Source organism: Triticum urartu, chromosome 4A, assembly GCF_056163025.1.
Source record: "Triticum urartu cultivar PI428250 chromosome 4A, HENAU_Tu73, whole genome shotgun sequence".
In the NCBI taxonomy this organism is placed as follows: domain Eukaryota; kingdom Viridiplantae; phylum Streptophyta; class Magnoliopsida; order Poales; family Poaceae; genus Triticum; species Triticum urartu.
Window position 1 is genome coordinate 57,850,481 of NC_141876.1, and position 11,467 is coordinate 57,861,947.

Below are 11,467 nucleotides of genomic sequence, written 5' to 3' on the forward strand. Positions count from 1 at the left end.
AGGCCGGGTCGAAGCCTCTTTTCGTTCGATTTTTTTTGTTTTTGGTCAACTAGGGTAAGTTAGAATATTCCTGCAAGAAAAGGTAAACTATAAGGGTGTGTCTAGAGCACATCTAGATGTGCCCTAGTTATTGCACATCTAAATGAGTGAATCAAGCACAAAGAGAAAAAGAAAAAAAGAAAAGGAAAATATCCACACGAATCTTGATGTAATATCAATGACATAGGACTTAGATGTGCAATACTTATGGCACTTCTAGATGTGCTTTAGCAGAACTGAAACTTATAATTACTAGCTAGATATCCGTGCATTGCCGAAAAGTAAATTAGGATTACTATTTTTTTGTCAACTAAGCCTTATATATAGATCCTACCGCCGGGGCTTTGCCGGGCGACTTCACCGACGGCGGCCAGAGGAGGGGAGGGCGGAAGCCGGGCTTTAGGAGGGAAGCCAGGGAGCGTCCCGGTGTGGCCGAATGGGGCTAGAGAGAAGGGTCTAAAAAGTGAGAGATAATTTCACTTCCCAACCTCTGCCAATTGTAGCTTATATATGGCAGTCATAATCATAAGTAAATAATTAGAGAACAAATATAGTGAAAAAAAAAGTTGTTGGTCAAAGCATGTTCAAATGGATGGAGTAGTGGTTTATACTTATAAGAAGCTTATAGCATACTGGTTAGCTACTCTTTATCTGGTATTCGGGCCTAACCGCGTTAGTTGGTTCTAGAACATATTTTGATATGCTTGGGCTAATAGATAGAACTATATAAAAAAAATAGGGTATATATAGTAGGAACGCCCATGCATGCTTTGAAAAAGAGAACAAAGTGGTAAATGCGAAATCAAGCTGAGCTTATAAGTGCATTTCTTCTTCAGAGAGTCGGCAGCAGTACATATGCTATGAGTTTTCTCACGTTAGGCAGCAACACTGCAGTATAAACTAGACTAGAGCATCATTGGTAACAGACTTGGAGGATTAACAAGATAAAAGTAATCAAATGGGTGGCACTCACATATTTTTATTTTTATTTTGAAAAGGAGGATAGACCTCCCGCCTTTACATCTGGACGATGCATGCGGGCATTTTATTAATTATGCATAGAGACCATACAAAGTAATACATCAGTCAGCCAGAAGCCACCATCTACGCAACACTTATTGCTACCCCTATTCCATTGATGAAGGTGTGCCGAATATCCGAGCCTAATACCAAACGGACATCGCACCAAACCCTGTCTAAAGTCGGATGCTCCAGCCCAGCCACACACCAGGACTGGGTCCCATACCAGACCGACGTACTCTCAGAGGCTGCCGCCACCATCTTCCACCGGTCCATCTTCAAAGCAGTAACTGACCCATTGACCTTGTCTGGCCTGCCGTCGACATCATCACGACACCAGACAACTCCACCATGCTGCATGTATATCTGTCCACACGCGCCCGTCGCCGAACCTCCGCAGTGCCAATGCCACCGGGTGGCACTCACATATACATTTCTACAATCTTCCTTTTTGCCAGGAGGCACTATTCCCATATATTGCTTCTAGAAAATGCATTTAATTCGAACAAGTGCTACACCTTGACCAAAAGGCTCATTCTCATGTCAGCAGCTGTACGTCCTCCACGGCAGCAAATGACATCTCCTGCCTCTCACGAAATAGCAAGTCACTAAGATTTGGGGTATAAGTTACTTGATTTGGTTTGAAATTAGTTTCATTTCATTGAACAAATCCATGTTATAGAGATTACTAAAGAAATACTGTACTTTCCTACTACAGGAATTAGTTGCAAGAAAACAATTTTATGTGGGTGAGATAAGACGATCAATGCAGGAATGCACATTTCTGGACTAGTGAGACTTGGTAGACGATTATAAAATGCATGGGCGAACCGAATGCTAAGGCTGGAGATGCATAATTTCAACATAATTGTATCCTTTGTTGATTTCCTTGACATGCTCATTCTCTGTGGTACAATCTGCATAATTTCAGCAGACACTTTACACAGAGTGCCGAACCGAATGCTGTGGCCCCATTATTTTGAAAAAGAGACTGCCATATTGTGAATTGGAGTCACGTCTCTGATGTCACAACCAATTAAATTAAGAGTGACAAAATGAAGGCTACCTCCTAGTGTGGTGTCTTTTCCCTCATGAGGGGCAACATGTACTACTCCACCGCTCTCATCTAACATAGCTGGTCAATCATTTCAGCTAGCACAGGCAGTGTCATGCTTCATGGGGCCTAGGTTAAAAGTTAGTTAACTTTTGCGCAATAATATGCATTACATGCATATCTAATCCAACTGGTCTAGACTTAGAGAATGTGTGACAAGATTTATTCACAAACGAAAGAGAGTAAATGATCGATGCGCCCGCACTAACCCTTAAAGAATGAAGAAGCAGCTTCATGACCTATTGTCACCACTCAAACATATTCTTGTATGTCCTAGTTAGAACATATTCCGAAACTCCTGTGGAAATCTGGCCTCCGGCTACTGATCAGAATGTCTTGATCAACCATCTCTATAAATAGCCCCCTTCTCTTCAACTTCTAATCAAGCCATAACAGCAAGCCACACTTGAGCTCTCCTGTCCTATCCTAGCTCACCAAGCTCCAGTGGTGTCCCTTTCTTCCCAATCATGTCGACGATAAATATGTCCAGGGACCCATTGGTCGTTGGCCACATCGTTGGGGATATTGTGGACCCTTTCATGACTACTGCGTCATTGAGGATCTTCTTCAACAACAAGGAGCTGACAAACGGGTCTGAGCTCAAGCCATCTCAAGTGTTCAACGTTCCAAGAGTTTATATTGGCGGGCGAGACATGAGGAATCTGTACACGCTTGTAAGTTTGCATGCTTGATAACTTCACGTCAATTAGATGGCTTTGGTTCTTCACCTGTGGTTTGGTTTTTCCGACTTACTTGAAATCACTGGTCCTAGGTAGTGGATGATATGCTTTTCTCATGGCTACATATATTGGTTGACCCAGATCAGCATTTCTCCTAAAGCGTCTCTAATTCTGCCTTGTAATATTAGACGAAAAGCAAGGAATATAATCTTTTGTTGACTTTAGAACCTGTATGTCTAGCTGATAGGACAAACTGGCCTCTTAGGTTAGCTCTTTCTTAGTAGTATTTGGCTATTGGTAAGGTGTTGTGTTTGAAGCACAACTAAGTTAAACTTACTGGCTAATTATTTTCACGGTTTTAACCCCATCAAGTTATGTATTTAACTGCAGTCATTAGTATTCAGACTAAGAGAATAGAGAGCATCTATAAGAAAATATTGGAGAGATCATTTTTTGAATTTCTAAAATTGGTGAACAGGACATAATTCACATGCATGTATTGATCTATCTTGTTTCTAGGTGATGGTGGACCCTGATGCACCAAGCCCCAGCAACCCTACTAAAAGAGAGAACCTTCATTGGTAAGCTCCTCTATGTTACTTTTCGCCACGCGGCTGAGTGGTAATCCACAGGCCCTTTCCTCCGTACAGGTTCGCTTTATATGCATGCCCTCTGATAAGCATCCTCTTTCTGGTTGATTGGAGGTGCATGTTATCGTCTTAAGATAGTACTAATCAATCAATTTCGACTTTCTGATACATATATAGGTTGGTAACAGACATTCCAGAGACTACTGATGCAAGTTTTGGTAAGTGATTTGACTCTATCAGTAACTGCAATGTTACTTCTGTCTTATGTTAAAGTTAATTACTGTTTTAAGTTTCAGAGCCGGCAGAGCCCTTGCACTGCCACGGCTTCTATGGTACACCCACATAACAAATATTACCTCTGTCCCGAATTAGTTGTCTTACATTTGTCCAGATATGGATATGTCTAGACACGTCTTAGTGTTAAGTACATCCGTATCTAGACAAATCTAAGACAAGTAATTTGGGACTGAAGAGTATGAAATTAGAGGCTTGCTTTTGAAAGAGAACATGATTCTAATTTGACGAAAGCTTCAACAAAACATGGGTTTATTAGACATTTTCTTCAGGCTTCGATTATCGCCAAAGCCATAATTATTGGCAGCAGTGTCTAAAGGATATTTATGGTACTGAAAATTTTCATGCATCCATAAATCTCTTTCCCATTAGAGCCAGTTGTTATCATAGAAATGCTTAAAAACATCTGATCAACATAGAAGCCACTTTTTTATCATGAAAATGCTCAGTCCAGTTAATAAATGAAAACGTACATGCAGACTTCCATTAATATGTTTTATTTATTGTGTGCAACAGGAAATGAAATAGTCCCCTATGAGAGCCCACGTCCAACTGCAGGAATCCATCGTTTCGTTTTCATCCTGTTTAGGCAGTCAGTCAGGCAGACCACTTATGCACCAGGGTGGAGAGCAAACTTCTGCACAAGGGACTTCGCAGCGATCTACAATCTCGGATCGCCTGTCGCTGGGATGTACTTCAACTGCCAAAGAGAGAATGGCTGTGGTGGTAGAAGGTACATTAGGTAATATATAGTTGGGCGCAACCTTACCTCCTATATATATATAGCTTATATATAGTTGTTTCTGGTGTGAGTTTGCCTCTCTGAAGGAAAGATAGAAACCGGGAGATAAGTACGCATGAAGCACAACAAATGCTTGAATGTGTGCGTGTGTATGTGTGTCTGTGTGTTTGTTTGTCTGTTGTGTGGGCATTGCATGCTACTGGTCCAGTCAAAATTATATATAGCTAGTAACTGAGTAGTACACTAAATATTGCAATGTGCCCTTGTTTGCTTGATCCCAAAGAGTTGGGCTCCAGTCCTTGTGAGATACCAAAATGTGGTTGTGTGTTGCTGAAATACAGACGATTCAATGTACGCATTCTGCCAAGTTTTACGACCAGTTGCTCATTGTCATAGTAGTACATGAACTGCCCTGTGTGTGCACAGTTCGAATTTCTGCGCACATTGTCTAAGTGGGGCTTGTGATATTTGAAATGCTCTAGACAAGGTGATCGTAACCTATGTTGAGCATTTTTGCGAAATATTCACAAAACCATTTTTCTTGTATAAAAAATGTGAATCATATTTTCAAGCTCATTTTCAAACCGTTTATCAGAATTATGCTAATGGTATGACATGGAAAGTTGCTGCAAATGTGCTCATCTTTTATGTAGAAAATTTTCCCAAATTCCCTATGGTTTAAGAGGAATTTGAAAAATGGCAAAGAAATCGAATGAGTGAAATAGTATTTTTAAGCTAATTTCTAAATGGTTTAACAGAGTGATGCAAACGATATAGCGCTGGAAAGTTTATGCAAACGCACTTATATTTCATGTAGATTTTTTTCCAATTAGAAACTATTTAAGAGTAATTTGAAAACGGGTAGAAGTTTGAACGATATTGCATGTTTGCTTTCATCTATCAATGGTTAGTTGGAATGTAGCAAATAATACAACGTTCGGAAGGCTGATAAAAATTCAAAACATTTTGGTATAGAACTTTCCTCCCAATTCCTCAAGATTTCAACTGAATTTTGAAATAGGCAGAATATGTTCCGAAGACAAAAAAATTTGAAAACTTTTTTCGGAATGAGGCAAATGATATACCGTTGGAAAGTTATAAAAAATGTGGAATTTTTCATATAGAAACTTTTCTATAATTACTAGAAATATTAATGTAATTTAAAAAATGGTGAGGTCGTGTGTTGCCTTCATCACGAAAATAGAGTGTTCGAAACGCACTATGTGTAGACTTTGAACTTCTGTGACACTTTTGTTCAAATTCGCTATGTTTCATGTGTTGTTTTGTCCATAATTCCTCAAACATTCATCAGAATTGAGTAAATAATATATTGTTTGAAAGCTGGTGAAAAGGAGCAACCTTTTCGTTTTGAACATTTTTTTTTCAAATGACCACATTTTAAAAGAGGTTTTGAATACACTAAAATTTGTTTCCAATGATATACACCGAAATTTTGAACCGTTCAGCGGAATAAAGCATATGATATCCCGTTGGGAAATTGATGAATAAGAGAAATTTTTTCATGTAGAACATGGAAATATTGAGTGCCAGAAATTTGGTGAAACAAAAATTAATCAACGTTTCACCATAACGCTGGCACGCATTTTGAAGGCCTACCAATATTAAGTACCACTAGAAGTGAAGGCGGTACAATATATCAAATAAGAATGCATACAAAAAGGGAGTGCTCGATTTGAGAAAAGGAGCGCATATCATGTTGTGAAGAGATAATGACATGACTCAAACAAGAAAATGTAATGGTCTGCATTGCATTGCATCAAACACTTGGCATGTGGTACATTAAAGGTATCTGATATACTCTCAAACGCAAAAACTAAAAGGAAGTACAATAAATCTGGCTGTGCATTGCATCAAACACTTGACATGCAATACATAGGGGAGGAGGGCTTAAAGGGAGATGGTGGTCGCCAGCGCGCAAGGTGATAGAGGAAGGGGTAGGGGCGTCTGTGCTGGAGGAAGAGCCTGATGCATGTGGTAGTGGCGTCAAGCCGGAGGTGGTATAGGAGGAGGCCATGGGACAAGGACGTCGGCTACGAGGCTTGGCGGTGGTGGAGGAGGAGGGAAGCGGGCTGGTGTCCGGCATGAGGTCGGCGGTGGTGAGGGTGGCCAATGAGGATGGCCTCCCACGACAGCAACGGCGGTGGCTCCTGTGACGGGCAAGGCGGCAATGGTAAGAGCATCTCCAGCCGCGCCCCCAACAGGCCCCCCGGGCCACCTTTTCAGCGCCGGCGCCAAAAAAAGCCCCAGTCGTGCCCCCAGGACGTCGAAAAGCACCAGTTCGGCCCGTTTTTGGGCCCGGTGCTCGCAGGCCGAACCCGGCGCACTAGGGGGCGATCGGGGGCTCCGGCGCAAGGGAAAAGCACGGCTGGCCCACCCCGTCAGCTGAAAAGTCAAGTCTTTCTTCCTAGAGTCTCCTCCCATCCCCCGCTCCCTCGGCCGCCACTAGCTGTATCCCGGCGCCGTCCACCGCCCTTCACCGCTAGATAGCCAATCCCCGCCGAAAAAATAACAGAGGTTCGCCGAGGCAGCCCCTCCACCAGTAGCTGGGCGTTTCCAACCGCCATTTCCGGCCGCGGAGGGGAAGTTTAGCGGCGGGTACACGCCCATCGATGCGCTAGGTGTTCGGCGATTTGCCTACCTGGACGAGATGGACTCGGATGACGAGGAAGTGCTCGCCGCGCTGCTGGAGGAGGAAGCCGAGGCCGACGTCCAGGAGGAAGAGCGTCTCATGGTGCTCGCCGCCCTCGCCCAGCTGCTGGCGAGCAATGAAAATCCGCGGCGAGGTGGATCGGTGCCGGGGCGAGTGAAAGCAAAGAACCGGCATCGTCTCGAAGGCTACTGCATGCTCTACTCCGACTACTTTGCGGACGCTCCACTGCACGGCGACAAAACATTTTGGCGCCGTTATCGGATGAGCCGAAAGCTTTTTCTCAGGATTGTGAATTCCATCCGGAAGTTCGACAGCTACTTCAAGTGCAAGAAGGATTGCACCGGAAAACTTGGATTCACCTTGATCCAAAAGTGCACGACGACTATGGGCGCATGGCCGAGTCCATCGACATTGAGTGTTTCTACAAGTTATGTCGGGTAGTGGTGGCAGTGTTTGGACCGCAATACTTGTGAACCCCCAATGCGGAAGACACTGCTCGGATCCTAGCACAGAATGCAGCAAGAGGATTTCCTGGGATGCTTGGAAGCATCGACTGCATGCATTGCAAATGGAAGAACTGCCCATTTGCTTGGCAAGGGATGTACAAAGGCGCCAAAGGCGGTTACAGTGTGGTACTTGAGGCGGTGGCCACACAGGACCTCTGGATTTGGCACTCCTTTGGTCTGCCAGGAACTCACAATGACATCAACGTGCTGCAGTGCTCCCCTGTCTTTGCCAGGCTTGTTGAAGGTCATTCTCCTCCGGTGAACTTCGAGGTCAATGGGCGGCACTACAACAAGGGGTACTACCTAGCTGATGGCATCTATCCGAGATGGTCTACATTTGTGAAGACTATCTCAAACGATGTGCCAGGAGGCAAGAAGTCCCACTTTGCCAAGGTGCAGGAGGCTTGCAGGAAGGATATCGAGCGGGCATTTGGTGTGCTCCAATCTTGATTTGCTATTGTCCGCTATCTTGCTCGGACCTGGTCGAAAGATCAAATGTGGGAGATCATGACTTGCTGTGTCATCTTGCACAACATGATCATCGAGAGCGAGCGGGAAGAGCGAGTGTTTGACACTGAACCATACTACAGGCAGGGTCCTCTAGCTGAAGTTGATCACCAGCTACCGGCAACCTGGACTGCCTATCTCAGTATGCATCAGGAGATCCGAGACCCACATGTGCATCATCAACTGCAACAGGATCTGGTGGAGCACCTATGGAGGCTCAAGGGCGACGCCAGGCTCGACGTGTGATGAAATATGAGTTTTTATTTGTTGAACAATATAATTTGTATTGAACTATTTGTTGTTGCACTATTTTGTGGAACTATTTGATTTTCTGTGATGAGCTATGTAATAAAAAAATATTTATGTTCATAATTGAACGCCGAGCCACGGCGAACCACGCCGAATATGGGCCGATTTCGCCCATGTGGGGCCTTTTATTCCCCGAAGGTGGGCCGAAAACTAGGCCAATCTCGGCGCCTGGGGGCGACGTGGGGGCGACGACTGGACGCCCAATCGCCCCCAGTGCCGATTCTATCGCCGGCTCTTTATGCCTCCTGGAGATGCTCTAAGTGCGCGTGAGGCCGTCTTCACTTTGCAAACAATCTACATCATAGCCTTTTCAAATATTCTTAAAACTTTAATCACATACTCTACATGTCCTTTAATGACGCGGTGCAAAGTTTCATAGGTTTCAAACACCATTATTTAAATAAACTATTTTACATAATTATAATTAAGTGTGTGCTTCGATTTTGACATATACATATTTGAAAGTAGCAATTTTTGTTTTCATTACACCTAAATACCTTATTTATGCTATTTCTTCACATCTTTCAAAATTACTTTAAATTTATAGTTACAGTTCAAACTTTAATTATATATAATTAAATACAAATTTATTAATAAAATGTCTAAAATATAGCAAATTAATGAACCTAAAAAGCTCAAACCATTTTCCATACAATACTATAGTCACAAAAACAATAACACACTAAAATTTAAAAGAATGCAAAAAATTACCTACATGTTTGATCAGTGTGGGGAAAGGTAGGGGCTGGCCATTGATATACCTTCGATCATGGCTAACGAGGGGGGGGGGGCAAATCGGTGCCCAAATAACCAGTGATGGGTGGGTAGTAGGGCCTGCCACTGATGATCCAACTACTAGTGGTGGGCTGGTAGCAGAGTCCATCAGTGATGATCTAACTACCAGTGGTGGGCACACTAAGGGCACCCTCCACCGGTAGTGTTGGTCCATCGCTAAATTGGGCCCAAAAGACCAGTGGCGGTCCGTTAGGTGCGCCCTCCATTGCACTAGTAGAAAAAGGGACATTTGTTCCGGTTCGTAAGGCCCATTTGTCCCGGTTGCGGAACCGGGACTAAAGGGTCGTTACTAAAGCCCTAAACCTTTAGTCCCGATTCTTGCACCAACCGGGACAGATGGGTCTCCACGTGGCCGCTGCGGCGAGCCCAGGTGGGAGGGCCTTTGGTCCCGGTTGGTAGCACCAACTAGGACCAAAAGGCATCTACGCGTCAGCACCTGGCAGGAGCTGAGGTTTTTTTGAAAGGGGGTTTTGGGGGGTTAATTTAGGTGTTTCATATATTGTGTTAGCTAGCTAACTAATAGAGAGAAGTGTCCTCTCTTATCTCCATGCCTGGACGACGCTATGTACTATATATAGAGAGGCCCTCGACACGCTAGCTAGTAAGCAAATGAAGGAAACCATTAAGTACAGAAGTTCGTGATGAACATATTCATACAGAGAGAAGTGATATCGACCTCTCCTTCTCCGAGAGATTGCTCAAACAACAAGTTTTCGTACGTCTATCCGGCGCTACAGGCTACATATATACAATATTAAGATCTCTTACAATATAATCCCTTAATTATATATGAAGTCAGCTTCCAGATGGTATTATCCGGCTTTATTGATGACGTGGTCAAGAAAGAATCCCGTCAATTCCTCTTGAATTGCTTTCATGCGATCTCGTGGTAGGAGATCATCCCGCATCTGCCACATCTAATTTGAAGAAGGGGTCAATACATATATATGAATGAAACTTAACACAAATGATGGTAATATAATGAAATTGTGAATATTATTGCTTACGCACATCAAATTGTCTTTTAGAGTAGCCCTGGTTTTTTTTGCAAGTCGCGTTGTAGATGAACTCGCAAACGTAGTATCCACAGTAATCATTCCTGGGTTCCTACCACAAGCACTTTACGAGAAATAGAGGTCAGTCAAACTGATAATGAAGCATTATAAATGACATTGATGAAAGTAGCTAGAATCAACGGGAGATGCGTGAAACTAGCTAGCTAGTACTACTTACTTTCGGGTATGTCCATCGCAGCTCCTTCGGCAGTCCCGGAGCTTCTGCGGTGAACTTTTTCCAAACCCTGCAAGACAAAGAAAATAATTATTACTTGAGATATCAGGAAATGAACAAAAAGTTGCCGATATAATGTGATAATGATCGATTGAACTTACTTGGTGAGAATTTTAGTCATGTCCGCATAGGTCTCAGGATCTTTTTGTCTCGAGTCTAAGACGGTTACTAGTCCCTGCTCAAGCTTAATCTCCAGGAGAATATAGTGGAAGCTGCGCACGCATGCAAAACTCATCAATTGCATTACTATAACCTCGAGTAATAAGGGAAACTGAATATGCAGAAGACAGTAACACTCACTTGAAGTTGTAGGGAAAGAGTATTTTATCTTTGTTTTGATTTATTACCAACGATTGGAGCAAGTTGGCCTCGGCTTCTTTAGCATTCTTTTTAACCGTAAATTCATCTATGAGATTTGTGTTAATGAACATATTCCTTTCTTCTTCTCCTCTTTTTTCTCTTTTTTTTCCTCTTCTTATTTATTTCTCCTCTTCTTCCTCTCCTCTTCTTCTCCTTCTTCTTCTCCTTCTTCCTCTTCTTATTTTCCTTTTTCCTATCCTTCTCTTTCTTCTAAATATGAACATATACATAAATTGACAAAAAAAATATGCACAAAAACATATACATAAAATTTCCTAAACATACACAATTGTTTTGCAAATATGCACATATATATGAACATATACATAAATTGAAAAAAAATACATTTATGAAAAAATGCTATGAACATGTACACACATATATACACATACACACACATGCATATACAAAAAAAAATTATGAAAAAATGCAGGGTAGGGCGGCGGCACGGCAGGGCAGGGGCGGCGCGCAGCGGCAGCAAAGGGCAGGGGCGGTGCCCGACGGCAGCGACACTACTAGGAAAAGGGCTATAGCCAATATGGACATTAAT

At 42.9% G+C, this 11,467-nt stretch overlaps 1 protein-coding gene across 1 annotated transcript; it reads left to right on the forward strand.

The window, feature by feature from the left end:
* Nucleotides 1-2,573: 2,573 nt before the first annotated feature.
* LOC125553520 (protein FLOWERING LOCUS T-like) lies at nucleotides 2,574-4,702 on the forward strand. Its single transcript, XM_048717289.2, has 4 exons — nucleotides 2,574-2,847; nucleotides 3,373-3,434; nucleotides 3,621-3,661; nucleotides 4,254-4,702. The coding sequence occupies exons 1-4, from the start codon at nucleotides 2,641-2,643 to the stop codon at nucleotides 4,481-4,483; spliced, it is 540 nt and encodes a 179-aa protein (XP_048573246.1). The 5' UTR covers nucleotides 2,574-2,640; the 3' UTR covers nucleotides 4,484-4,702.
* The last annotated feature ends 6,765 nt before the right edge of the window (nucleotides 4,703-11,467 follow it).

Coding starts and splice junctions, on each gene's coding strand:
- LOC125553520 (XM_048717289.2), top strand. CDS start 2,641: ATGTCGACGATAAATATGTCCAGGGACCCATTGGTCGTTGGCCACATC. Junction 3,435..3,620: donor AAAAGAGAGAACCTTCATTG/GTAAGCTCCTCT, acceptor ATACATATATAG/GTTGGTAACAGACATTCCAG. Junction 3,662..4,253: donor GACTACTGATGCAAGTTTTG/GTAAGTGATTTG, acceptor TGTGTGCAACAG/GAAATGAAATAGTCCCCTAT.